General features: G+C 32.9%; 3 protein-coding genes across 6 annotated transcripts; 2 read left to right on the top strand and 1 right to left on the bottom strand.

Annotated features, from left to right (window-relative positions):
* Positions 1-882: 882 nt before the first annotated feature.
* On the top strand, positions 883-8888 carry LOC127248464 (uncharacterized). 3 transcript variants are annotated; one of them, XM_051270811.1, is made up of 23 exons: positions 883-1099; positions 1189-1259; positions 1557-2027; positions 2128-2372; positions 2448-2513; positions 2628-2762; positions 3057-3181; positions 3265-3573; positions 4030-4117; positions 4208-4313; positions 4405-4512; positions 4683-4846; positions 4914-5034; positions 5441-5665; positions 5745-5935; positions 6493-6660; positions 6739-6844; positions 6919-7056; positions 7172-7333; positions 7671-7871; positions 7953-8147; positions 8215-8286; positions 8381-8888. In XM_051270811.1, the coding sequence occupies exons 3-23, from the start codon at positions 1569-1571 to the stop codon at positions 8531-8533; spliced, it is 3537 nt and encodes a 1178-aa protein (XP_051126768.1). In that variant the 5' UTR covers positions 883-1099; positions 1189-1259; positions 1557-1568; the 3' UTR covers positions 8534-8888. The 3 variants fall into 3 exon arrangements, with proteins under 3 accessions (XP_051126768.1, XP_051126770.1, XP_051126769.1); XM_051270813.1 differs by having other exon boundaries at positions 7671-7877; positions 7959-8147; XM_051270812.1 differs by lacking the exons at positions 883-1099; positions 1189-1259 and adding an exon at positions 1284-1332.
* A 3061-nt stretch (positions 8889-11949) lies between these two features.
* Positions 11950-19925, top strand: LOC127248647 (ubiquitin carboxyl-terminal hydrolase 17-like). The gene is made up of 12 exons (XM_051271102.1): positions 11950-12600; positions 13730-14343; positions 14540-14691; positions 14781-14869; positions 16263-16348; positions 16439-16583; positions 16662-16776; positions 16904-17061; positions 17366-17450; positions 17530-17742; positions 18868-18929; positions 19011-19925. Exons 1-12 carry the CDS (start codon positions 12335-12337, stop codon positions 19420-19422), a joined length of 2397 nt encoding a protein of 798 aa, XP_051127059.1. The 5' UTR covers positions 11950-12334; the 3' UTR covers positions 19423-19925.
* Positions 19926-20575: 650 nt separating this feature from the next.
* On the bottom strand, positions 20576-24179 carry LOC127248730 (transcription factor bHLH30-like). Of its 2 annotated transcripts, none has more exons than XM_051271242.1 (3): positions 24045-24179; positions 23631-23890; positions 20576-21194 (listed from the first exon to the last, which is right to left on the bottom strand). In XM_051271242.1, the coding sequence occupies exons 2-3, from the start codon at positions 23859-23861 to the stop codon at positions 20691-20693; spliced, it is 735 nt and encodes a 244-aa protein (XP_051127199.1). In that variant the 5' UTR covers positions 23862-23890; positions 24045-24179; the 3' UTR covers positions 20576-20690. The 2 variants fall into 2 exon arrangements, with proteins under 2 accessions (XP_051127199.1, XP_051127200.1); XM_051271243.1 differs by having other exon boundaries at positions 23631-23841; positions 24045-24136.
* Positions 24180-26734: the final 2555 nt, after the last annotated feature.

Raw genomic sequence — 26734 nt, 5'->3', positions numbered from 1 at the left:
TTTTGATTATTTATATTTTAAAATTTTAATTTAAAAATAATATATAAATTAAAAATAAAATTACAATATAATATTAAATTATTTAAATTTTACAATATATTTTAGGATTTTAGTATAATTAAAAATTTTAGATACTCTTATTTAAATTTAGTATCTCAATTATAATTTTAATTTTAATTCAAATTCAAGTATAATATATATTAGAAATTATACTATAAATTAATTATTTTTATATTATATTATAATATTGTATTTATTATTATTATTAAGAATAAAAACAATAATTGCAATTGAAGAGTGTTTCTAGAAACTACTCTTAATGTGTTTCTAAAATATATTTTTCGATCTTAAAAGCTACATAAGTCAATACAAATATATATATATATATATTTTTTCAAGTAGAAGCTAAAATTTTTTAATAATAATAATAAATTAAACTTTATTTTTATTTTATAGTATATAATTGGCTGTTTAAAATATTATATTTCCTCCGTACAAATCAAGAGAAAAAAATAAAATATATTTATTAGTCTTTTATAATATATATACAATGATATCAAATAAATTATACAAATATAAAAATATTTTTAATATTAAATTGAACAAATAAATATTTAATTTAAATTTTTATTCTTCCCAACAAACACATAAGACAAAACACACGCGTAAATGGCACGTGCAAGGCATGCAGATTCTACACACGTATTTTGCTATATATGTAAGATATAATTGTAATTATAATGAGATTTATTTATTGTTAAAAAAGGTTATAGAAGTGAAGTGGGCACTTAATCCGTACGACTGAGTCACTTACCGTTGGAAGATATGTATTCAAACTTCAAACTGCGCTTCGTGGCCATCTCTCCACGTTCCCTCCCACTACTACTTCTCTCTCTCTTTCTTCTTTTCCACTTTCCCTTCATTACTTTTGCTTTCAAATTCTCCCTTTTCGATCATCGATTAATCTAAAGCAACTGTGAAATCGTCTCTTCCCTTGTACAGAATTCAAAAGGAAGACATTTGTGTTATATGGATTGGCGCAGATATTCGGCCACCTGCATTCACACGCAGCTTTCTGTTTTGTGAATTTCTCTTTTTGGTAATTCCTTTTTGTGCTGATGAATTTATTTGAAGATTTTCTTTCTCGAGAAGAGACGTTTAATACGCTGTTTTGGGTGCTGAGTGCAGAAGTAACTCCGTTTTCATACGCTCCGGAGCTCGTTCAAGTTCTCTGTCGTCCATTCATCCTCTCCAATTCGGTGGGTTATGGATGGGTTCTCATTGTGTGGTTTGATGCTTCATTGATTACTCATTCCTTTGCCGGCACGCGCGGTAGATGGAGTTAATTGCATTATTTTTGTTGTGAAAAAACGCCTGGGTTAACTCTGTGTGTGCGTGTGTGTGTGTTTTAGGTTTTAATTGTAGCTATCTGTGACGTACGTTTGTTCTTTAATGTCCGTATGAAATTCGAATGATGCACTAAGAAGAAACTTGGTGGATGTGGAAGGGAACTCATGTGCAGAACTTTGAAACATTGAATTTGGATTTGGTTGCAGAGTAGGATTATTATGATGTCAAATCAGAAACTTCAGTTTGACTCTGTATATGTGTCGAGATGCCGTGGGACGAGCCCTGTATTGCCTTCAGTGTCCAGATTTAGGAGTGGTTATCTGCCTTCTGGAGTGAATGTCAATCCAGTGATGGTTAATCAATCAGATTCTGACATGGATACATTTGATTCTTCGGAGGAGGACCAGCACTTTGGGGCTCGGTACTCCCTTGAATCCTCACCCCAAGATGACAAAATTGATGGCGGCATTTCACAACACAACAAAACTGTTGGTGGTGTGGGAAACTGCATAGAAAGACAAGGAGGAAGATGTGGTGCTGTAGTGGACGATGAATCAAGCCCAAAAGTGACTTCTAAGGCATCCAAGAGAGTTACTTGTGCTGCTACCATTCTCGAGCCAAAAATTCATCTGGCGCCGAACTCTTCTAGCTCCAATGTGCAGGAATATGAGAGGCAGGCATGTTCTTATTAGCTTGAAATACTAAGCCCATACAAGACTAGCTTATTTGATTTAGTAATTGTTATATATTTGATGAGCTTTATTGTTTTCTGAGCAGTTGGAGGACTTCTGCAATGCACCACTGATGAATAAGTTCTATGATGACGATATCCCCACTGCTCCTCCACTAGCTGCTGGCACTTTCACTGATTCGAATCAAGTTTCAACTTCTAGAGTACCCGATGGTACAGCTGTGAGTTCTGAGACTTCAAGGAGTTCTACAGCTGAGGCTGAACCACCCCAAGTGTGTAAGAGCACAATGGCAGGCTCTGAAGAAGCAGAAGCTCCCAAACTATCTTTCAGGTAAACAGAGGAGAGAACATTCACAAGCCTTTCCAATGATTTTAAGCTGTGAAGTTAATAAAAGAAACTTGACAGGAATGCTACGGCCGATTCTGTATCTTCTCAGAGATTGCCTGTTCGATTTCCTACATATCATGCAAGGTAAACTAGATGGCTCCCATCTTGCCGGCTTAACTCTGAACATATCTATATACGTTTACATTGCTTAATAAATTGATTGGTTCGTCTATTAATCATTGTTCAAATGCCACACAGCGGGCTCGGTTCTTGGTATGCTGTTGTCTCCTATGATGCATGTGTCCGGCTGTGTCTCAATGCCTGGGCAAAGGGCAGCATGGAAGCCCCTTACTTCTTAGAAAATGAGTGTGCTATTTTGAGGGATGCTTTTGGGTAAGATATTTACAAAATAGTATGGTTAGTTGTGTAAAATAAAATAGAATCTAGTTCAAGTATAACCATTAATGGTAAGAACTTACTATATGAGACTACATGCTATTTGTAGTAAACAATTTGCGAGAATTTATAAACTAATGGCATGAAAATCATATAAGAAAATATAAAGAGACCATAATTTCACACCTAAGAGCACTTAAAAATATTTAAATCATGTGTATGTGTTTGCTAAGGGAAGCATGCATGTGTGTGATTCTTACTTGTGATAACCATTTCTTTTTAAAACTGCAGGCTGAAACATATATTGTTACGGCCAGAGGAAGAACTGATGATAAAAAAGTCATCCGATCTTGTTGGTGAAGAAATATTCGTAAAAGCCAAGACAAAGAAAACAATTGGCAAAGTTAAAACTCAAGGTTCACAGATGCTCCTCTTGTAGACTAATATATTTCAGATACGCCTGTGCATGGCATTTCGCTCATTTGCAAATGTTTTGCAGTGCGTAAAGTGAAAATGGCGGTAGACCCGCCAGCTGGTTGCTCATGTGCATCACTAAAGTCATCTCCCATGGTGAAGTTGGAATCTATTCAGCTTCGACTATCAAATGTAAAAACATCTGTATCATGTGAGAGGAGGGCAAGAAGAAGTGAGCATGTTACCCCTATTATCCCTGCCAATGGATCATTATTACATCGGACCATGGCGTATGCAATTGTTGGAACTCGAAGATTTTTAAAGGAGGTGCCTGATATTATTAAAATTGGCTTCAATGCTTGCAGTAGTTCCTCATCCTACGAACTAGTACCAGGTATAGGGCTAGGTTGTGGTTTTAGCATTTTTATCACATGTTTGCTAGCTACTAGTGCTTCAAAAAGCACATTTCATGGAATGTTCTATATAACCCTCCTCTATAACTTTTAGTCCCTCTAACATGCTCCCTAATCAGTGTTAGATAAGATAGAGTTCAGATTGTTTATAGTGCTTGGATTACCTCTCAATTTGATGTCCTTTATGGTGGCTCCCATGTTATCCCTCTAAATAGCCCTTGCATGTATAGCATGATACTTCTTCAATAAATGAGTGATGGAAAGAACATGAAAACAAGACTTCCTGCTTTGTACACCAACCAACCACTTCATCTAAAAGTTTCAATTGATAGGAGATGTATCATTGACATTTATGTACATATTTATTTCCTCTTAACAGAGCAACATTAGCTGTAATTAGGGTGACTACTATTTCTTAACTCATATGAGTTCTACAGAATCGTATTCGTGTTCACTGAGATTAAAGAGTTCAGCCAAAGAGGATGCAGCAAGAATGCAGCCAGGATCTCAAGAAACTCGCATATTGTATGTGTTGTACGAATTTGATCTACAACTATAGCTTCTTTATTAATCTTGAGACTTGGACCAGTAAACTTTTCTATATCTTATGTGAAGCTTTCCAGACGGACTAGGAGATGACTTAATAATTGAAGTCCATGATTCGAAGGGAAATTACTGTGGGCATGCAGTTGTTCAAGTGGCCGATATTGCTGAAGAATCGGTACCCTGTCTGGAACCAAAGTCGCATTCCTAGTTGTAGATGTGCTAGTTGATGCAATGTGATTGAGTTTTGTTGATGGTTCTAACTGCAGGGTGAGAAGCTCCGCCAGTGTTTTATATATAGGGAACCAGAGCACGAACAAGTTGGGAAACTACAATTATATGTTAACTATTCAACAATGGACGAAAATAAACACAAGGTATATAAGCCTTCATAGTATACATGAATACTCATTGACTCGCAATTGAGAGGTGGTCTTACTCCTTTTCTGTTTTTGTATTTTTGTTAAATTATCGGTAAAGGTGCTATTTCTACCCATAATATTCTTTGGCTTGTCTAAACTCACTCACTTCTTTATACATGCCAAAGTGTGGAATTGTTGCGGAGACCATAGCATATGATTGTGTCTTGGAGGCTGCGATGAAAGTCCAGCAGTTTCAACAAAGGAACTTTTTGCTACAAGGTTCATGGAAATGGTTGGTGACTGAATTTGCATCGTATTTTGGAGTTTCGGATGCATACACCAAACTCAGGTAATTTAATAATAGAATGAGTTCCCAAATTTGTATTTTACCGGTGACTAATTTTGTATCTGTTCAGGTATGTATTATATGTTATGGATGTTGCCACACCGACAGCAGACTGCCTGGATTTAGTGCATGATTTGTTACAACCTGTGACAATAAAAAGCAAAAGTACACACTCGTTGAGCCACCAAGAGGTAGGTGAAACTCTAAAGAATGAAATTATTCATCCTTTAGCCATTCTAGTTTGTATTAATCCCTCCTCATTTAAAGTTGGTTTAAAAAATGCTCTATTTTTTTGTTCTTTAATTTAAGTTTCATAATTTTCAAAATCATTTAAGTTGTGGGACAATATTGTGCCATCATATGATTCTGTTATGCAACATCTTTGTAAAGTCTATCTGGCTCAAGAAATTATGAGAAAAATCCATTTGACCATAATAAAAGTGCAATTATCAGTTCAACTTTGCCTCTAGGTTCTATAGTGTAAGATTCAGTTCCAAAAGCAAATGTTGGGAGCCAATTTTTTTATTTATTTATTTGTTATTATTATTATTATTCTAATCCATTTGCAGTATTGATAATATTCTTGTTACTGGTCAGGCCCGTCTTCTGGGAGAAGTGTCTGATGAAGTTGAACAGATGGTTACTTTGGTTTTTGAAAACTACAAGTCACTGGATGAGTCATCACCCTCAGGAATGCTGGATGAATTTGGACCAGCCACAGGAGAGCCGGCTCCAGCTCTTGTTCCTGCTTTTAAACTTTATGAACTACTACACGACATTCTTTCTCCAGAGGTGCAGTCAAGATTATGTCGATATTTTCAGGTTGGAAAAGCTCTCTACCTCAATATATTTCTTCAAAAAATTGTTTTTTTGCTGAAGTAATATGATCTCATCCATGCAGAATGCTATCAGGAAAAGGTGTAAACGGCACCTGTCCGAAACTGATGAGTATGTATCAGGCAGTAATGAAAACTTATTATCAGATCCAGCAGCTATTTCCATGGCATATAAGAAAATGAAGTCACTTTGTTCTAACATGCGTAATGAGATTCTTTGTGATATTGAAATCCAGAAGCAGAATCTTCTTCCCAGGTAATTTGTTTCCTTAATAATGATTAACGTTTGTCCAAGTGCAGTAAGTTAAATGATTCCCATGTGATTATTTTTTATAGTGTATATGGTTAGGTTCTGTTATTGCACAATGTCCCTTCGTAATGCTAATCTGTCGGGTAAAGAGCATGTAGGGCTCCCCAATGCTCCCTAAAGCCCTCATTTTAATTTTATTCCATGATCACAAGTTCACAACCTTTTTTAAATTATTTAACACCTATTAGAATGTAGTACTTTATATTGAATCTTGAAAATAAGACTTTGAAGCATGCAATCTAGTACTTTAACATACCTATTTAGGATTTGGCGTCGTTATATGCATTGCATGTGTATCTTTGTCTACCATTGCTGTGGTGGTTAGAGCAAGTTGTTGCTCTAAAGTAATGCAGAATAAATTCAAATGAATCTTCAGCATAAATTTTGGAATAAATGTGAAAATTGTTGTGAGACCTAATTGAAATTACTATGGTGCTTTCCCAAGTGTGAAAATGCTACGATTGTGCCTATATTTGATAATTCATCATCATTTATTTGTGCAGTTTCATAGACCTCCCAAACCTTTCATCTTCCATATATAGCACAGAGCTCAACACTAGATTGCGGGCATTCCTTGTTTCCTGCCCTCCTGCTGGACCAACACTTCCAGTTGTGGAACTTGTTGTCGCCACTGCTGATTTTCAAAGGGATCTCTCTCTATGGAAGATTAGGTAAGTATTACTGAATTTAAAATAGTTCCATATTTCCAGCACCCAAAATTTTGGTTACATACAGTGAGTTTCTTGCAGTAATATCAAAGGTGGAGTCGATGCAAAAGAGTTGTTCCACTTGTATATTGCCGTATGGATCCAAGACAAGCGTCTTGCTTTACTTGAGCTGTGTAAAGTAGACAGGGTAAGAGATGCTTATCTTTTACACCTGAAATTTTGTGCAGTTTTGATTCTGAATTACTGAGGTAAATCATGCAGGGAAAATCGTCGAATCTACCGGCACAACATTTGACGATGTCTTTCATTAATGATGTATACAGTCGGCTGAAGGAGATGCTGGCTGAGTATGAGGTCATCATCAGTCGCTGGCCTGAATACATTTTTGCATTGGAATATGTATGCTTTTTCTTACTCTTCATAACATATCTACTTAATCAAATAATGAAAATTCCCTTAGGTCTTACTTTTAGAAGTTACCTTTTTTTTCTTTTTCTTTTTCTTTTTTATAAAGGCCATTGCAGATGTTGAGAAAGCTATAATGGGAAGATTGGAGAAGGAATATGCCGAAGTTTTGGTCCCCCTGAGGGTAAACAAAATTCCTCAAAAATTTGGAATCAATTGTGTCCAGAAATTTGCAAAGGGAAATATGCATCCATACACGGTCTCTGTTGAGGTACAATGAAATTCTTTTGCAAGCTACATTTTGCTAATTTTCTCAATTGGATAGTTTGAAAGCTATTCTTGTCATGAAAATATGAAATGATAAAAATATATATTCGAATTTTCTTTTGCAAGCTACATTTTGCTAATTTCCTCTATTAGATAAGTTGAAACCAGCATCTTCTTGAGAATATGAAATGCTAATAATATATGTTTTAAAAACAAATAACCAAATATTTATATCATTTTGAGTCAATGCTTTTTAAGAGGTTATCTGTTATTTATCTATCCTATTTTCTCTAGGGAGCAATGCAATATGTGACTTTTTTTTGTTTTTGCTTTTGATTCAGTTGGGAGTTGTCTTGAATACCATGAGAAGGATGCTTGACGTTCTACGGCCTCAAATAGAAGGAAAATTAAAGTCTTGGGGCTCATGCATACCTGGAAATGGGGACATGCTCCCGGGAGAGAGGCTAAGTGAAATAGCTGTGATGATAAGATCTAAATTCCGAGCTTATGTCCAAGCAGTTATAGATAGACTTGTTGAAAATGCAAGTGTCATTTTTATTGCTATCTCAAATTTCTCGTAACACTCCAAAATTCTGATGATACTTATATCTTTTCTCTTACAGACAAAGCTGTATAACGGCACAAAGTTAAAGAAAATAATCCAAAACACAAAGGGAAATGTCATGAATTCGGATTTGCGCCACAGGATGCAGCCCCTTAAGGAGTTGCTGACTAACACAATCAATCAACTGCAGTCCGTGCTTGAAACTCAAGTTTTCATAACCATTTGTCGTGGTTTCTGGGATCGAATGGGCCAGGTAAGAATTCCTGCTGAATCCTATCATTGTAAGTTTATACTTATTCTAAAAAGGCATTTCAATGCAGGACATGTTGAAGTTTCTTGAAGGAAGGAAAGAAAATGAGTCGTGGTATAAAGCCTCACGAATCGCAGTTACTGTAAGCCAGACAACTTCTTAAACATCCATGAAACTAAAAAGTCTTGTGGCAGTTTGCTAATTGTTTCTTGCCTGTCCACGTACACAATTTTCAGGTGTTGGACGACATGTTTGTGTCCCAAATGCAGCAGTTACTGGGCAATGCGCTGCAGGAGAAGCACATCGAGCCGCCACAGAGCATCCTGGAAGTTCGATCCATGCTCTGCAAGGATACTGCAAACTACAAGGGAAGTAACTATTATTATTAGAAACCAGACAAAATTTTGAATACGAATTTTGGTGGAATCCTTGATCTAGTATGAAATGTTGGCAGAAGAGAGGCAAGAACAGAGGAGAAAAACAAGAATTTCACCAGGTTTGGGCAGGAAATTATCAGCCAAGCTCTCTTGGCTGTCTTGGTGTTGAATTGATGAAGGTGTGCTGTTTGTTATAGGGAACACTGAAGTAAAGTAGTCTTTTACACGAGTGACAGTGATGATCTGTTTTCAGGTAATGTTTGCATTGCTAACCATTTATGCACTTCTCTTTTCAGTTTTGTTTTTCATTTTTATGATGATTGTTTGTAACTTCTTTGATAAAGTTTTAGTACACAGTAATATTGTAAGTAGGAAAAAGATAAATAACAGTGATAGTGGTAGGTCAATTTTTGAAATTTTGAACTCCAAACTTCAGAAAATTTTAACAAATTGTGAAAAGGCACAGGTAACAATTGAAGTGAATACTTAAGAGATATTATTAAAAAAAAATTTCTTTGAATTGAAGCAAAATTAAAATGGATTAATGAGCAAGAAAACATACAAGACAAGTAGTGGTTGAGACTTGTTACAATTTGGATTATTATATAGTTGATTGTCCATATTGTATTTCTATTCAATAAAGTAATGATATGTTGTGGTTCTTAATAGTCATTTTGGATGTATTTTAGGCATTCCTTTAGCCTTTTTAAAAGAAAATTAGCGCTGTGATTATTATGTTGATTGAGTGTAATAAGTGGTGTTGATTTGATTTGGTTAATACATATGTAGAAGGTGGATACCGTATAATATGTATTCCTCAGTCCCGCTTTAAGGGTCTCATTTACATTTTACGTCATTGTACTTAACATTAAAATGTCTTTATATTTGTATAATTTTTTACACAAATGTCATTATAAGACACTAATAGAAGTATTTTGTCATTTTCCATTAATTTGTAATAATAATTAATATTAAAAAATCAACACGCAAAAATTAAATGTGACCTTAGAAATATAACTAGGAAATGGGTGGTTGAAATTTAATATTCCCCCGGCCTCTAAGGGTCACATTTATCATTTGCAAAGTTGGAATTTAATATTATTATAATTTTTTTATAATTTGGGTGGTTGAAATTTAATACTCTCTCCTTCATAGAAGTAAGTATTCATTTGTTTTTTGCACGTAATTTTAGAAATATTAGTATTATATAAAAATGACTAAAATAACCTTATTAGTATGCTTGATATAAATGTAATGATATAAATGTTAGGTAGATATGGATACTTTGTTATAGGACGGACTAAAATGGAAAAATTGATATTTGTTATGGGACAGAGGAAGTATTTTTATAATTTTTGTTGTATAAATGTCTTTATATTAGTATGTTTTCATTTTTTTCTTAAGTTGTACTATATTTTAATATAATAATTAATATCAAAATCAACGAACAAAAAGTAAATGAATAGACCCTTAGAGTTGGACAGAAAGTATATGTTGGAAGTAAATGAATGGATGAAACTTTAATGATCGGGTGTATAAATAGATGGATGGAGTGAAGAGATTTTCACACTATCTTCTCAACACATTTCTTTTTCGTTAGAGTATTGAGATCTTTTGAACTTTATCTAAATTTGATTATTTGTGTTTAATCACTTCACTCGTTATTAAACCCTTTACATTCTCTTTTTATTTTTGGCTGAATTATATCTATCAAAGCATGTGCAATGGTGATAAAAATAAAATAAAACTGTTTGATTGATGATGTGACGTCAATGTGTCAACTGAACCATTTTGACATAATTTGGTTTATACAATATCATGCACAATAATAATTATCACATCATCACACTAAAATGACTTGAACTAAGCTTCCCTTGCACCAAGTCGTGTGGACTCTGCAATAAAAATATGTTATATACTAAAATAAATTAGTGCATGTGCTGTAGATTATATCATGTGAAATTAATTCATTTATTGTATTTATATTATATTAATATAAATAATGTGCTGCCAATAAATACTATCGCACTCTGAATTTTAAACTCGGCACTATAGCCGTCTATAAAATCTATATATATATATAAATATATTAAATATTCAGGTTATAAAACCTTATAATAAACTTCTGTTCTTCCACAGACAAATTTAATTAACAAAATAAAAGGTTGGTAATTTTCAAGCATATTTCATTCTATATGACTAATATTATGGTTATGATAAAATTAAATCTCAAATAAATAAGATTATGTGCAATGCATAATCCATTTTTGCGTGTTCCAAAGTTCTCCTTCCATGTCACCATCACCTTTATAATCCATCAATATGTAAATTTATTTTTTTATTTTTTATTTTTTATTTTTTTGTTTTGATTTGTATTTTAATTTGAATAATAAATTAAATATAATTTATTGCTAGACACAACAAAATACTCCATCTGTTGTTATAATAATAGTATTTAATTGAAATATGAAATATAAAGTAGTAGAATGTAAAAGACTAAAACACTTCTAGTTTTGAAGGATTTTAAAAAATAAATTAAAATAATAATTAGGAGTATTTTAAATAAAAAAATTACAATTATTTTGAAACGAATTAAAATAAAAAAAATAAGACAATTGTTGAGGACGGAGACAGTATTAATAAACCTCAAATAATACTGATCCGTTCAACCCCATATGTCCGGTATATTGTAGATACAAAATGTTAGAAAAATTATAATTAGTAAATAATTAAATTAGGATAATTAATTAATTGAATTAAGATTAAGAGTGAGTTTGTTTGAAGGTTTGGGTATGAATAATAGTATGATATTATATAAATATATATTGATGTAATATTTCATATGTAAAATTAATTTTTTGTATAATAACAAATAAAAAAATAGTGTTCGATTTGATGTGTTTGAAAGAATTTTTTTTATAAATAATAAAAATTTATTAAAATCCTACAAACAACTGCACTCTAAAAAAAATTATAAATTATAAAATTTAAATATAATTAAAATATATAAATATTAAAAGAAAATTGACAAAGAGAAATGAAAATACAAAAAATCTTATGTTAGACAGAGAGAAGTAATAAATTAATAAACTATTAATATCAAAAAAATATATACAAATTTCAAATAAATAAATAAATGAATAAATTTGTGCATAAATCGGGATTTTGACGTAAATTTTAAAATTTTGATTTGAATTTAATATTAAAATAATATAATTAAATATTTTGTAAAAAAAAAATATTATTTAAGAAGTCATAGTCGAGATTAAAAAAATTTGAATTTTTGTTAATGAAATAAACCCTATAAACCTTAATTACTTTGATAAGAAATGACAGATTAGATTGCTTTACAGGAGTAAAATTAGTACACCAAATCACCAGAAGTTGAAAATGTCTAAGTGAAAATCAAGAACAAGGAATCTGCAATGGGGTGCGGGTAGAAATTCCAACCCAACCAACGCTACACTGGAGGCAGAAGGCCAAGTTCTAATCTCATTCTCTACGTTACTTTATTCCAATTTAGGCATATTTGTGTTCACATATCCTATCCTGCTGCTCGCCCAAAATTCCATACCCACCCCCCTCCCCACCTTCCTTTCTGCCATTACTTTACACCTCCTCTACGCCCGCCCTCCGCCGCCTCACCCACCGGCGCTTCCGGCCCTTCTCCCATAACAACTACCTCTGCCGCTGCTTTGAACTTTTCTGCAGTAACTCTCTATGTATTGCAGGAGAATTAGGTTCCTAGGGTTTGTGTTCAGCTCTTTGTTAATCCTCGCCGCCGGTTACTTTGATTGGAGCTAGGTAGAATCGATGCTTGTGATTGTGGGGATTTTGCTGATTTTCGGCCTTGTGATCCGGTGCAAATGGATGAATCTGGATTCGAAGAAGGAGGAGGTTCTGAGACTTGTAGGTGTGGGCTCGGGACAAGAGGAGGAGGGAGTTGGTAAGGTTCAAGCTGTTGAAGAGTATAACTCACCTGCGCAGATGATGCCTCAGCTCGAGAAACAGTATAATTGTGCTGTTTGTTATCGGCCCACCTCTACTCGGTGTTCACGATGTAAAGCTGTCAGATACTGGTGCGTGGTATACTGTTTTGAATTCTCTAATTGGGATAATTTGAATTGTTGGTGGTTCTAATTCCTGCCTATTGTATGAAATTTTTTCTTGAATTACGTTTTGAGTGCCTCTTTGTCTGGATTGAAGTTTAGGATGCTGCTCATTTGTCATTTTGTTTATGAGTCATATTTTCTGATGAACTTTTGTTAAAATAGCTGTGGCAATGCGCATGTTTTAGGAAGAATCATGTGATACTGATACTGGGGCATGGACACTGTGTGATTGAGAATGGACAGGTTTATTTGAATTAAAATACTGCAGGAGAGGAAGAAGTATTATTGTTGAACTTGGGTAGATTTTATGTTATGTCATTCGAATCATATTCCGTAGCTGACACTTTAAGACAAGAAATATTAAGGTTTTGTGTTGGCAGACATATTGTTGTTGCAATCAAATGCTGAAGAACCTCTTATAACATGAGATGGGCTCCTTTTTTCTATATATATAAAAAAAATTATTTAATCGCGGGTGGTGGGGAATGCAGGTCAGTCAGAATGGGAAGTTGAGGAGCAACAGTGAGTTCTTAATAGTATTACTTTGTTTTTTCATGCGATATTTGAGGAGGTTTCGCATTTTACATAACTGGATGTTGATAGAGTAAAGTAGAAATTTTACAAGCTACCTGTTGTGTTTGATAGGAAGATATCCAAGTAGTTATGGAGTCTCTATTAGAAGTAGTTGAAGCTGTACATTATAAGGGAAGCTCTAAGTAAACAAGCAGTTACCTATTAATTGGTGAAGTAGAATCTGGTATCATAATCTAGTTGGTATGGCCTTCAGCATTTGAAAATTTCTTTTTTTGCTTTTCTGTGAAGTTTTCTTAATTTGGTAACTTTTATGGCATCTGTCTGGTTGGAGTTGCATACGCTATTTTATTTCATGCACGACAACCTGCCAATTTAAAGTGCATAATGTGTATAGGGATTGGGATCTTATTTTCTACCTTTACAGCTCTGTTGATGGGATCTTAAACTCGCAAAATCTTTTTTAATCTTTCATTGTCAAGATTACAAAATAAGTTTTTGTTATAGCTTGACTAATTGGTTTGTTCTTTCCCCATGTATTGACATTTATGTAATTGTTTTCTAGTTCTGGAAACTGCCAAATTATGCATTGGAGGCAAGGTCATAAGGATGACTGTAAGCCAGCAATGCGATTGCATGCTAGAAACGGAAGTGAATATGAAACAGCTGCAGAAAATCAGTTTGAAATACCTTTGAAAGATGCAGCTAAAAAAATTTCTGTTCCAAGTCAAGATCTTGATGATTCTGCATCTTCAAGCAGCTCTTCCTCTTGCTTATTTTCTTCTACAGAGCAAAGCGAGACATCTTTGGACACTTCTATTGGTTCTGTTGGTGAGTCTGGAACTCCTATCAGGCGACATAAAACATCCTCTTCTGCTCTTGATTCTCAAAGAACAGATGCCAGATTTGATTCTCACAATACAGATGTATCACATCCATTCCCTCGTGTTTATTCTGTAAACCAGTCAAATGTTGGTAGGAAGAGTGAAGACACATTTTCTAGCAACAGTGGTGAAGCATTCAACTCAATCCATGTTAAAGATAAAGGAGAAGGATTTGGGGCTGGTGTTTATGATGAGTTTCGCCTTGGTGCAATTGATTCAAGGAGTTCACGACCTTCTATGTCTCTAAGGACACCTTCAGCTGAGGATGCAAAAATTCCGGATGAAGCTGGTACTGGTAAGTTACTGAGATTTATGCATAATAATAGACAATTGTAGGACTAAATTATGAATGCTCAAATTCATTAAAGATACCAGCTTCACATGAATCAGTTGAACAGGACTCTAAATCTACAAGTGGTAACAATGATTCATGCAATTTGCAAGTACCTAAATCTGTTTACAAGAACTGATAAATCTTGTGCTATTTTCAGAGATGGAAGTTGGCCGAGTGTTGACACAATCTACTGGAAAAGGTCTGAAAACTTCAGTTAAAAAATTTATGCAACATTTCAGAGCACCAAAGCAGTCGAAGACCCAATCAATTGAAATTCTAAAGGATTCTGGTGGAAATTATAACCATAAGGTTGCTTTTAAATTCAGTTTCTGTGTTTAATTGTTTATTTCCCATAGATTATATTTCATATTAACCACGAATAATATTCTTATTAACAGGTCACATTTCCTCTCAAGCTTTTCTTGCAATTGTATTCTTGTGATGACGTGGAACTTCATCCATTTGGTCTTGTCAATTGTGGAAATAGGTGAGTCGCATGTACTTTTAATGACTGAAATTGTTCTATGGCTATTTTTTTTTTCTGTGTTATGTGAATGCGCCTGTAGGAAAATGAATCTCAAACTATCAAAAACTAGTTTTGCTAGACACAGGTTTTTGTGGATGTTCTTGCATTATTTAATTAATTTATAGTAAAAATTGAAAAATTTATGAGACAGGGTACCTGTACCTTAGAAGTTCAAAATGTCATAAATCGTGCTAAAATTGGTTGTCCTTTACAGTAGTATTTGATGAGATTTTCCTTTATGAATCTGTTTGCATATTTTGTGGGTTAAGGTGCTATTCCCTAGTATATATAGGCTAGAGCGGACAAGTTTGCATTTACAATTAATTTTCAGTTGCTTTATGTAGAATGTGAACTTATCTGAATCTCTTTTTGCCTTTATTGGAAGATGGTTATTTATTTGAATTTCTTTTGCTTTTATTATACCCTGAGACCATGGAGTAACTTTTTACTACTTTGTTTCCTTTTCTCAGTTTTCATAATCTATTTTGAACTACTATGTATATTTTTAGTGCCTTTGTCCATGCTTTGGTAATACTAGCAAAATCTGTTACACGACACTTTAAAACACTTTTTTTTTTCTTCTCCCGAGAAAAAGTGCAAATTTAAATTTCTACTCCTGAGCACTTTTAAAATGCACTGTAGTCTAGATGTGAAAGCACCCAGACCCTGCTTACATTGACTTAAATCTTTCAATTATTGTTATTAACAAAGTAAAATATAGATATCTTTCTAAATAGTGTCTTTAGCTTGGTTTCTGTGTTTCCCTCTCAGAAAATTCATTGGATTTCTTCTAATGATTTTGTTATATGAGAACAGATTCTTCTAATTAATACAAAATACAGATACAATTAGGAGTCCGTCAAAGAGTTTAACCAAACTTAAAACTGGCTGCATTTTGTTGTGGATTTACCCGAATTCCCACTATTCACTAATTCACCCCCTCCCCCCCTTTTCCAAAAAAAAAGAAAAAATTTATTATTTTTATTATTGTTTGTTTATTTAACTTGTTATTCCTGGGTAATTTGTGTGATAGGATTCATTGTATACGACAATTATGCTTGTATCCAGGAAATTGCATCTTCGATTTAGACAGTCTAAAGTTGTTTGATTTATTACCAGTGACTAGGGAAATAAGGTTTCTGTAAGACTTAACTTTTAAATAATACTACATATTTCAGCTGCATGAAATTTATAGAAAAGAAGATCTGATCATAAATGGATGTATAATTTCACATTTATGCACTCCAAACTAGTTTCCACTGCAGAAGAAAGATTTGCATATCTTGTTATATGCTTGTTCAACATGTGGAAGCTTTTGTTTCTTCTCTGTGTAAAACATTTGTTCTTCTTGCAGCTGCTATGCGAATGCTGTGCTGCAGAGTCTCATTTTTACTCGGCCCATTGCTTCTTATCTGCTAAAAGGGTTGCATTCAAAAACATGCAAGTACCACTTCACAATTTATTGCTGGACTATATGTTCATTAGATATCTTTTGTCATTTCTTCATTTGCTGTAATTGCTATGGCTCAGGTTGGAAGAGAGGTTGGTGTTTTGTCTGCAAGTTTGAGCATCTTGTGCAGAAAGGACAAGAAACAAGCTCACCTTTATCTCCAGTTGGATTATTATCTCAAATACAGCCAATTGGAAGAGAAGAAGATGCACATGAATTTCTGAGGTCTGACTGAATTTGGGTTTTGAATTGAAAAATTGTAATGAATATAATTTGACAGAAGTCACGTCTAAATGATATCAGGAATGTGGTCGACAAAATGCAATCTATATGCCTTGACAAGGCTGGTGCATCTGGTTCGGTGGCTGAAGATTCAACCCTCATGGGTCTTACTTTTGGTGGTTATCTTCGATCCAAAGTCTGTCTTCAAATTGATTTATCTAAGATCCTAATGTTTCCTCAGATTTTTATATTTCAGGTTTACCATTTCATCTTGTTCATTAACAGTATATCACATGATTGTTGCTGTTGGATTGATATGGCAGATCAAGTGCATGAAGTGCTTTGGGAGGTCCGAGCAATGTGATAGAATGATGGATCTTAATGTGGAGATTGATGGAAGTATATATACGCTTGAAGAGGCACTTTCACAGTTCACATCTTCTGAAACACTTGGTGGAGATGACAAGTACAAGTGCAGCAGGTCTGTAATTTCTTATGTTTAATATAGCTCACTCTTTCTTGAGGGCTCTTGTAACCGTAGATTATTCTTGTATGAAACTCTCTAGTGTCTTTACTGGTTTCGTTTGATCAACATCATTGTGATTGATTGTTTCTCTCCTAAAATTTCCTAATATCTGTAGGAGCTTGGTAAAAAATGGGAAGTGAAATGTTTCTTGAGGATGCAAACCATTATCAATCAATGCCAATGATAATGGCAAATTGTAGAAGCAGATTGACCTGTTTTCTGTTCTTAGATTATTTAAGTGTTTTGATTATCTTTGCAGATGCAAGTCTTATGAGAAAGCTACAAAGAGATTGTCTGTCCTTGAGGCTCCAAACATTCTTACAATTGTTCTGAAAAGATTTCAGGTGATTCACTCATATGTAGTGGCAGATTTACTGTGCATGTGTGAAACATATAGTCTTACTTTGCTGGTTCTGTTTGCAGACTGGCAATTTGGGAAAGCTTAATAAGTTAGTGCGGTTCCCTGAGGTTCTGAACCTTTCTCCATATATGAGTGGGATTGGTGACAAGCAGCCCACATATCAGCTATATGCTGTGGTAGTTCACTTGGGTTCAATGAATACTGCCGACAGTGGTCACTATGTCAGTTACATCAAAGATTTCCGGGGAAATTGGTTTAGAGTTGATGACAGCAAGGTATGATGCACCACTGTGCTACAAATATATTAGCTGCTTTTCTCTTTCTTCGATTTAAATCATAGGCATTCTCATTAAATGTGTGATTTAAGGATGGTTTCTAGAAACTCATTTCTTAGATTCATAACTAAAATCAGAATCATAAATTACAAATAGGATGGGAAAGAGTTATTGAAATTTGGAAGTAAAGTTATAATCATACAACATTTCATTGTCATTGTTAGGAAAAATAGTGATTTCTTTCATTATAGGTTGAACTGCGGTTTGTGTTCTGTCTCGTAGTATTCCCTGTCACCTAAATTTGTGCTCACTTTCCTCATTTTCTCTGTTATTTAAAAATGTTTTCGTTTCATTTTTTTAGTAAAAAGCATACTAGTTTGTGTAATTTTTTTTACTATAAATAGTAAAAAGTAACAAAAAGTACACACTCACATTAAAATTCTGCCCAAAAGTTTGACCACAAACATTTTTAGGTGATGGAGGGAGTATTTTTTTGTTTTTTAAAAATTTTAAGGTGATAATAGTTGATTGATTTGTTTTTTTGTGAAAGAAATGAGTGTTGGATATGATTTTTTGGGAAGGAAAATGAATGAATGAAAATGGAAATAGGAAATAAAAACACTATTTACTTTTACCTTAAGAAGTAGTTGGTTGGAGAGTAAATTCATGAAGATATCTTATTATTACACTGAGAATAGTGCTGTCTAAAGAAAAAAAAACTTTTAAAAACATTATAAGAAACTGTTGGAATCGCCAAATTTTAAGCAGTGCCTTAACTCTTTTTACATGATCTGTCTTCAATTTTAGTGGGTGCAGAACTGATTTGATCTGCTTTTTAGAACCATGAGTTAATAAATTGATTGCAACTGCTTATTTGAGGATATTCTGAACCAAGAGTGGAATAAATTGATCATGGATTACTGTCTGGATCTCTGCTAGTTGTCTCTCTTTTGTTCTTTAGCTTCATCTGTCTGATTTCACTCTCTAATACTATTTCCATCATGTTAATCCATTTACTATTGTAACTGGGAGCATATCAGAATTAAAAAAAAATTAACCGTAGCTATTCAATCAATTATCCTTGCGACTGTCTCTCTGATAATTGGACGACTGTCTTCTGAATAGGTAAGCCATGTCGACCTGGAGACTGTCTTGTCAGTAGAAGCATATATTCTCTTCTATTCAAGGTAATTTAATTAGCAAAAGATTTTTAAGTAAATCACATTCTTTTCCGAATTAATTCATACTAAGGTGATTTACATTATTAGGCTTACGCCACGAGTTGGGCCGTACATCAGAAACAACAATAAAAGTTATGATGGGAAAACTAAGGCAAGTTTGGAAGCCATAAGTTCCGGTCATACAGATAAGAAGATATATTCAAAGACAAAATTGAGTTCTTCTTGTCGGGATACTGGGCTGACGACGCATAAGGGTACTGATAGAAACAGCCGGTATTGGTTAACTCCTAACGATTTCACTGATCATCACCCCACAGTGGATCCCGAGGGTTGGGGAGTTCACTCGAGACATAGAAGTTCTATGATGGATTATTTAAGTGACAGTTCTTCCATTTTCAGCACATCTGATGCCGGCTCTTACAGCACCGACAGCACCAAGGATTCTAGTGCCGAAGACATCTCTGGTTATATATTTGGGTCGAGCTGGCTGCCTCCATAATGGCCATTCCTTAATCTTTCTTCATCCAAATCCTTGCAACCTGCAGGCTTTCATCATCTCGATGAATTGGATTCTTGATTTAACTCGAGGGCCCTCAATTGTTCTTGGGCACTGTAAGAGAAGGTTCACACAACCTTATGAACCATCAGGTCAGTGCATCAATGAGGTACGCTCCCATGTATAATACTAAGAGCAGTAATAGAGCATGTATTTAGCTCCTCTAACAGCTGTAATGAGTAGATAAGCTAGCAGAATTCCGGGACTCCCATGTGCCCGTCGGGTAGGGATGTCGTAGAATTTTACTAACTAACTCCAAGTATCTTTAATGATTCTGTTCGTCTTTCTCTTTCTCTCCCTCTCTAAAGAGGATTTAGCTTGAGAGAGGAACACAAACATATTTTTGGGGTTCAGAGTAGTGAATAAGCCACAGGATGTAAATCCTTGGAGGCAGTTTGTAGTTCAAAACAAGGTTGTAATTTTGTAATAAGCTGTTTTGAGTTCTATCTGATATTGCCGTCTGAAGAATTCTCCTAATGAAAAAAATGAAGCATCTCTGACACAGGTAAGGCTTGTTTCTTTAGTACAAATATTTCAAATTTTATTATTTAGACTTTGAATTTTAATTAAAAAAAAATACTTTTTATCTTATAAAAATATTTCATCAAATATTATTTTAATACTATCAAAATTAAGTTTACCCAAATTTTTTCCAAAGAAATCCACCCTTAGGGTTTGTTATAGATTTTATTTGGTTTTGTTATAAGTAAATAGTTGAATGTAAAATAGATGTTTGAGATGTATTATTATTATTGTTATTATTATTATAACAGGGAATATTTATTTCTAATATTTGAAAATTTTTGGTTAAAGTTAAGTATTAAAAAAATATATAGTATTTGTTTTTAGAAAATGTTCAAATAATACAAAATTGAAGTTTGGACAGTAAAGAAACACTGCTCAGAATCTTTACGGTTAATATTTAATATTTATTTACAATCATTCAAATTTATTTTTAATTTATTTTTATTTTTATATTTTTAGTTTTCATCTGAATTTATTTTTGTCTATTTTTTTTTTATAAAATATCAATTTTTTTTATTCTTTTTACTTTTATTTATTTATTTTTTTTAAATTCGTAGTATGTCAAATGAACCCTAAACACACAGTTGCACGAAGAAGGGAGTATATTTTATATAAAAGAAAAATAAAATTCTGAAAGCGCATATATAATATATATATGAATGGCGTGCTTGTCTTTCCCGACATAATCACCACCAACCATCTTCCTGTCCCTTCCCATGATGGTAACGCCCCCGCTTGCTCCCCAGCAAGCCCGGGCCCGGGCCCAAGCCCGAGCCCGTCTGCTGCTTGTCCATGGCCTTCCTCAAAGCCCGCCTTAGTATCCCCGAATCGGCAGCGGCAGCTTCCCCCATGAGCTTCACCCACAGAACCATCTTGGTTCTTCCTCCAACTGTAGACATTTCTGCTCTAACCACTTTTCCGTCGGCCGATTTGACCGCCTGAGTCAGGTCCAGTATGGTCTCCGGCCGATCCTCGCAGGACAGCGTGGCCTGGACAACCTGGGAATCCTCCTCGCACTGGCAGAGGATGAGTTCGTCAGTTTCGCTCGGGAACATCAGCCGGAGTAGTGACGCCGAGGAAGCTGTAGTAGTAGTTGCATCGGCGGCGGCGCCGTGTTGGAGTTGTGCGGTTGTTTTTCTCAGCTCCTTCACTCGCCGGACAGTCTCTCCCAGTAGGGAAGCCTTGTCTGTCTGTACGTACGTACGTACCCAACCACATTAATTGTCTTCAAATCCACAATTAATTTTTATCATTTTATTACAAATTTGCAAGGTTATATATATACATATACACACGCCGTGTGTTTCTTTTTTAAGAGTTAAAAAAAAATTAATTTAAATTTTATATAAAAATAATAATTAATAAGATATTTTGTAAAAAAAAAAATATATTTTTTAAAAACACAGAGTGTACGAGGACTATTAAGCATATATATATATATAACCCAAATTGCACAACAAAACTCATAATTAACTTTACATATAAACCCAACAAAAAATAAAATAAATAATAGTTGGTGGTGTATTACCATGTGTGTGTACATATAACTAGGGACATAACTAATTTTCGAAGTTAGGAGGGCAAAATTGTCTAGTAGATTTTCAATTTTTATGATTCGAATTGATTCTAATATATATTAAATCGTGAATCATCGATATCTTTTTTTAAACAAATAGCTAAAAAATATATTTTTTTATAAAAAATTTAAAATTTATAGAAACATGTAATGTTTTTTTATATACTACTTCAATTTTATTTTCTTCTATATAATGCAATGAGAAACTTTAATAATATTTAGTATAAAAAATTAATATTTTTTATTTAAATAAAATATAATTAAAATTATTATATTAATATAAACTAAAATAAAAAAAATAATAAAATATATAATAAACTTAAATTTTGAAAAGGGCAAAATAATAAATTTAAATATTTGGGGGGCAAAATAGTATGATTATATATTTTAAACTTTAAAAAAAAAATAAATTTGGGGAGTCTCATGTACTTCCGTCTATCTATATAACTAACATAAGGTTTTAAATAAAACAATTTATTTTTATTTTAATATAAATACAAAAAAAAATTTAATACAAATATTTGAATACAATAAATTATATTTTACGACAAAAAGTCCAAGCACAGACTCGTGTTCTCATAAAAACTAGAGAAACTTTTCATAATAAATTTTATTTTATTTTATTATTATCATTATTATTATTTTATTTTCTTTTCTTTTGAGAATTCATGATTGTATAGATAAGAGATTCGAAAGTTATTCTATTTACATTGATATATTTTTTTTATACCATTAGCAACTTTTTAAATATATATATAACATTAAATATATTTTTTCTTAAAAACATATAAAATCAAGTTTTTATTTTTATTTTTTATTTTTTTTATCAATTTTATAAAATGAAATAAATATTTAATATATATTTTTTTAAAAAATTACTAAGTTTAGTCCTTGACGTGTCACAGAGTCCAATATAGTCATCCGCAGCCCTTGGAGAATTTGAACATTGATTGAAGCCATGATTTTATTACCAAATTTGAAAACAGCAATGATTAAAATCACATGTCTAATTCAAGTAATGCATTTGGTCGGTAAAGAGACCGTGTGAAACAAAGAACCAAAACCATTAAGACCCTACCTTAATCCTCACCTGCATATATACTTCCTCCCTCCCTCCGTCATTCAAATTTATTTTTATTTTTATTTTGGTTGTCATTCAAATTTATTTTCATTTTATTTTTAGTAAAAAAATATCACATTTCTTTACCATAAAAAGTAAAACTTTTTATTATTAAATATTTTTTTTAAAATCCATACCCGATCAAATAAACACATAATTGAATGACATAGAGAGTACAATATTTATATATATATATATATATATTCGTATCAATTTAAACTATTATTTTTTGTCAAAGTTAGTTTCCTATTATAGTAAAATAATATGTATATATATATAAATATCAAAATAATTTTGATTTTTTTTCAGAAGTACTATTTTTTTAATTCTTAAAAAAATAATTATATCATCTTACACTTTTTTATCAATAAATAAAATATTATTATTTTTAATTAAAGAAAAAGAAACAAATACTTCATTTGTCCCTCTATGTATTCATTTATTTTTAAGTTTTAAAAATATTAATATTATATTAGAATGTGGTATAAATACAGTAGAAAAAGTAAAATAATCTTATTAGTACTTGTAAATTGTAAGAGTGTTTTTAATGTTAGTAGAAAGTACAATTACTTAAAAAAAAAATTGAGACAAATCAAATAAAAAAATAGATAGATTGTTAAAGGGCGAGGGAGATTAGATACTTTAAATCTGGACGAAAGGAATATATCAGTAGATTTAATTTTATATATACAGTCCGAATAATATTTATGTATAGTATTAGAAAGAGACACAATATATATAGGGCATATTTGTTGGGAGTTTCGATTTTCTGGGTTTTACTTTAAATGAATTGATGTGATATTTTAAATATAAAAATTAAATTTTAATATAATACAAAAATATTTAATTTGAATTTTTAAATTGTTCTTTTTTTTTTTAAATAATAGAAATAAAAACAAATCATCCAAACAAACATATCCATAGTTATACCTTGATAGTGTTTGGTAAAATGGATTTGAGGGTGGCAATGTGACCGTTGATCCGCTTTCTTCTTCGCCTTTCGGCTTCCTTGTGGTTATTGCTCGCCGCCATCGCTTTTGCTTCCACCGGGCTCATCACCATCTCCGAACCGTTTCCCATTTCTACTTGGTAATAATGCAAAGAATCCGGAAAAATTCCTCCTATTCCCACTTCATACGAACTTGTAGGTATCGAAAACATAGTAATAATTATAGCCCTAACCGATCAATCTGTAAGTAAAAATATAAATCAGAATTGGTAGATGTAGTTATAATGGATTATTATGTTTGTGTATACAACACACAATTTCAAGAAGATCGATTTTTTTTTTTTCTTTTGTATTCCGAATATATAAGAATGGTTTCTTGAAGATCGTAGACTTACCGCGGGATACTCCGATGCTTTGGAAAGATTTGTGTTAGAAGAGTCGAGTCGAGTCGAGTTGAAAAGAGATATTTTTCACATTTATGTTGAAAGTTTTGGAGAATTGGGTGGTAAGAAAATGAGGTATCATATCATATATAGGCGTGAGGGAGTGGGAACATGAAGACAACCTTTGTTGTTTTTTCAAACATTTTGTTTGATTATTATGTAAAGAAACAATATTTTTATTCTAATAGCTGACGATGTTTTCTACTTTTGAAATTTAAGGGTGTGTTCGGACTCAGGATTCGGGATTATAAATAATAAAATTTTAAATTAAAATAAATACATATGATATAATATTAATATATTTTTAATTGATTTTTGAATGAAAATTATTTTTTAATTTAATATATAAAATAAATACATGTACCTTCATCTAAAACAATCTAAAATGATATTTAACTGTTTTATGTCTCGTAAGGGATGACCTGGTAGTGTTTGTGACTGTGAGGTCATGGTTCAAACTTTCAACGGCTGCGAATTTTCACATCATTAAAAAAAAAAAAAAAATTAACTTTTTCATTAAAAAATATATATGCACGCGGACACACATTAATTTATTCATTAATTTGTGATTGAATATATCAAATATATTAAAATCATCATTATGTGGTAGGGCTGTTATTTACTATTTTCATGATTTCCCAGTATATAGTAATAATAAATCATTTGCCCTAATTAATAAAAAAATATTTCACTGTGCCAATTTCCACGATTCTAATTACAGAATTAAATTTGAATTATCTTTTTTAATAGCTAGGGTCAATTTGTAATCTTTTGGTTTTTGGAACGCTCCAATATCTAGCAGTGTGGTCGCATAAACTTTTTAATAGTTTTGATATTATTCAACTTTTTTTTTTTTTTTAAATAATCACATTGAATATTTATTTTTTTTTCATAAAAATCGTATTAAATAAATAATTTTTATTTTTCAAACTTTTCTATAACTAAAGAAAAAGAAGATCTATCTAAAACATGTTTTATTTCAATTTATAGTAAGATGAACAATCCCAACCGGGGTCTTAGTGTTTTCTCAAACTTCATAAACCGTCATATTTGAATCTTATTTATTTTGTCTTCTTGAATTTGATTGTTCTCATTATTTCTTTTTAGGATTTTTTTACCCTATACACATTCACACACACACACACCCACCTGAGATCAAACACGGTTCGTCATAGTCTCCGAACGAAAATGTCTCACAACTTGATCTATAAAGATTTGATGTATTCTTAATTTTTATTTATATGCCAGTCATTTTAAATATTCGGAATCAAAATGAAGATGTTTTTCTTTGGATTGTTTTTTGATGATATATGAATTTGATAGTGAATGAGGAGGTTATAGCATCTAGTTGATTTAGACAACAATTTTGGGGATATAGTTCGAGATTGGCCTTGGCCGAAGGTAAAGATAACATCCAATTAAAGATCATTATAAAAAAGTTCATAATATATATATATATATTTATTGTACTAAATAAATTAGATATTTAATTTTTCGACGACTTAAGAGAACCAATTGAAAAATAGTAAAGGGTTCCTTAGGATATTCCAAAAAGCTCATAGGACAAAATGTTTCGTGTTGCAGAATTTGTACGAAAAAACCACTTGACGAAATAAACTCAAACTCCACTTAAGAAGTAAATTTTTAATTTAAATTGGATAAAAAGGAAGAAAAGTATAAACATAAGTGAAATAAAGTTGAAAAAAAACATAAAAAACTTGGAGGAAAATATACAAACAAGGAAAATACAAGAAAACATGAAGACATGTGTAACGTGCATAACTCTAACCTTATTCATTTATTTGGTCATTTAAACTTTTCATAATAATTGGATAACGGCTTGAACTTCTAAAATTATTCAATAATTCATCAGTTACGCTTTTCCGTCATCACTTAATGGTAGCGAAAACTTTCAGCATCAATGTCATAATCCACCAACTCCAGGTTTTTTTTTTTTATCTCCAAAGAATAGGCCTCACACTCTTATATATGCCAACACCATCTCTCTTGAGCTTTATCAAATTAGGCTCTTGTTGAGCAAGAAAAAAAACCAATGTGTAGGGTTTTCGAGAATAGGCCTGTTAAATTGGGTTAAGGATTGGTATAGAGTCTAATAGGCCTATTAACAGTAGTAGGACCTTGAGGAAAAAGGGGGTCCAAGAATAAGTCCGAATGCTATTAAGGAAAAAGGTTTCCTCGGGAGATCATTGTGATTTTGAGGTCGGGTACGTAGGTTAGATCCGGTAAGGTCGGGCTTGGAGATCGGACGTGATAAAGTCGGGTACGAAGGTCAGACCTGATAAGGTCGGGCACTGAAGTCGGACGTGATCAGGTCGGGCTCGGAGGTCGGACAAGATAAGGTCGGGCACGGAGGTCGGACGTGACAAGGTCGGGCACGAAGGTCGGACCTGATAACATCGGGCACTGAGGTCGGACACGACAAGGTCGGGCACGGAGGTCGGACCTGATAAGGTCGAGCACTGAGGGTGGACACGACAAGATCGGGCACTGAGGTCGGACATGACAAGGTCGGGCACGAAGGTCGGACCTGATAAGATCGGGCACTGAGGTCGGACACGACAAGGTCGGGCACGGAGGTCGGACCTGATAAGGTCGAGCACTGAGGGTGGACACGACAAGAT

The sequence above is a fragment of the Andrographis paniculata genome, unplaced genomic scaffold (genome assembly GCF_009805555.1).
Source record: "Andrographis paniculata isolate CXL003 unplaced genomic scaffold, ASM980555v1 Contig34END, whole genome shotgun sequence".
Lineage (NCBI taxonomy): Eukaryota > Viridiplantae > Streptophyta > Magnoliopsida > Lamiales > Acanthaceae > Andrographis > Andrographis paniculata.
This window is presented reverse-complemented; position numbering and strand designations above follow the sequence as displayed.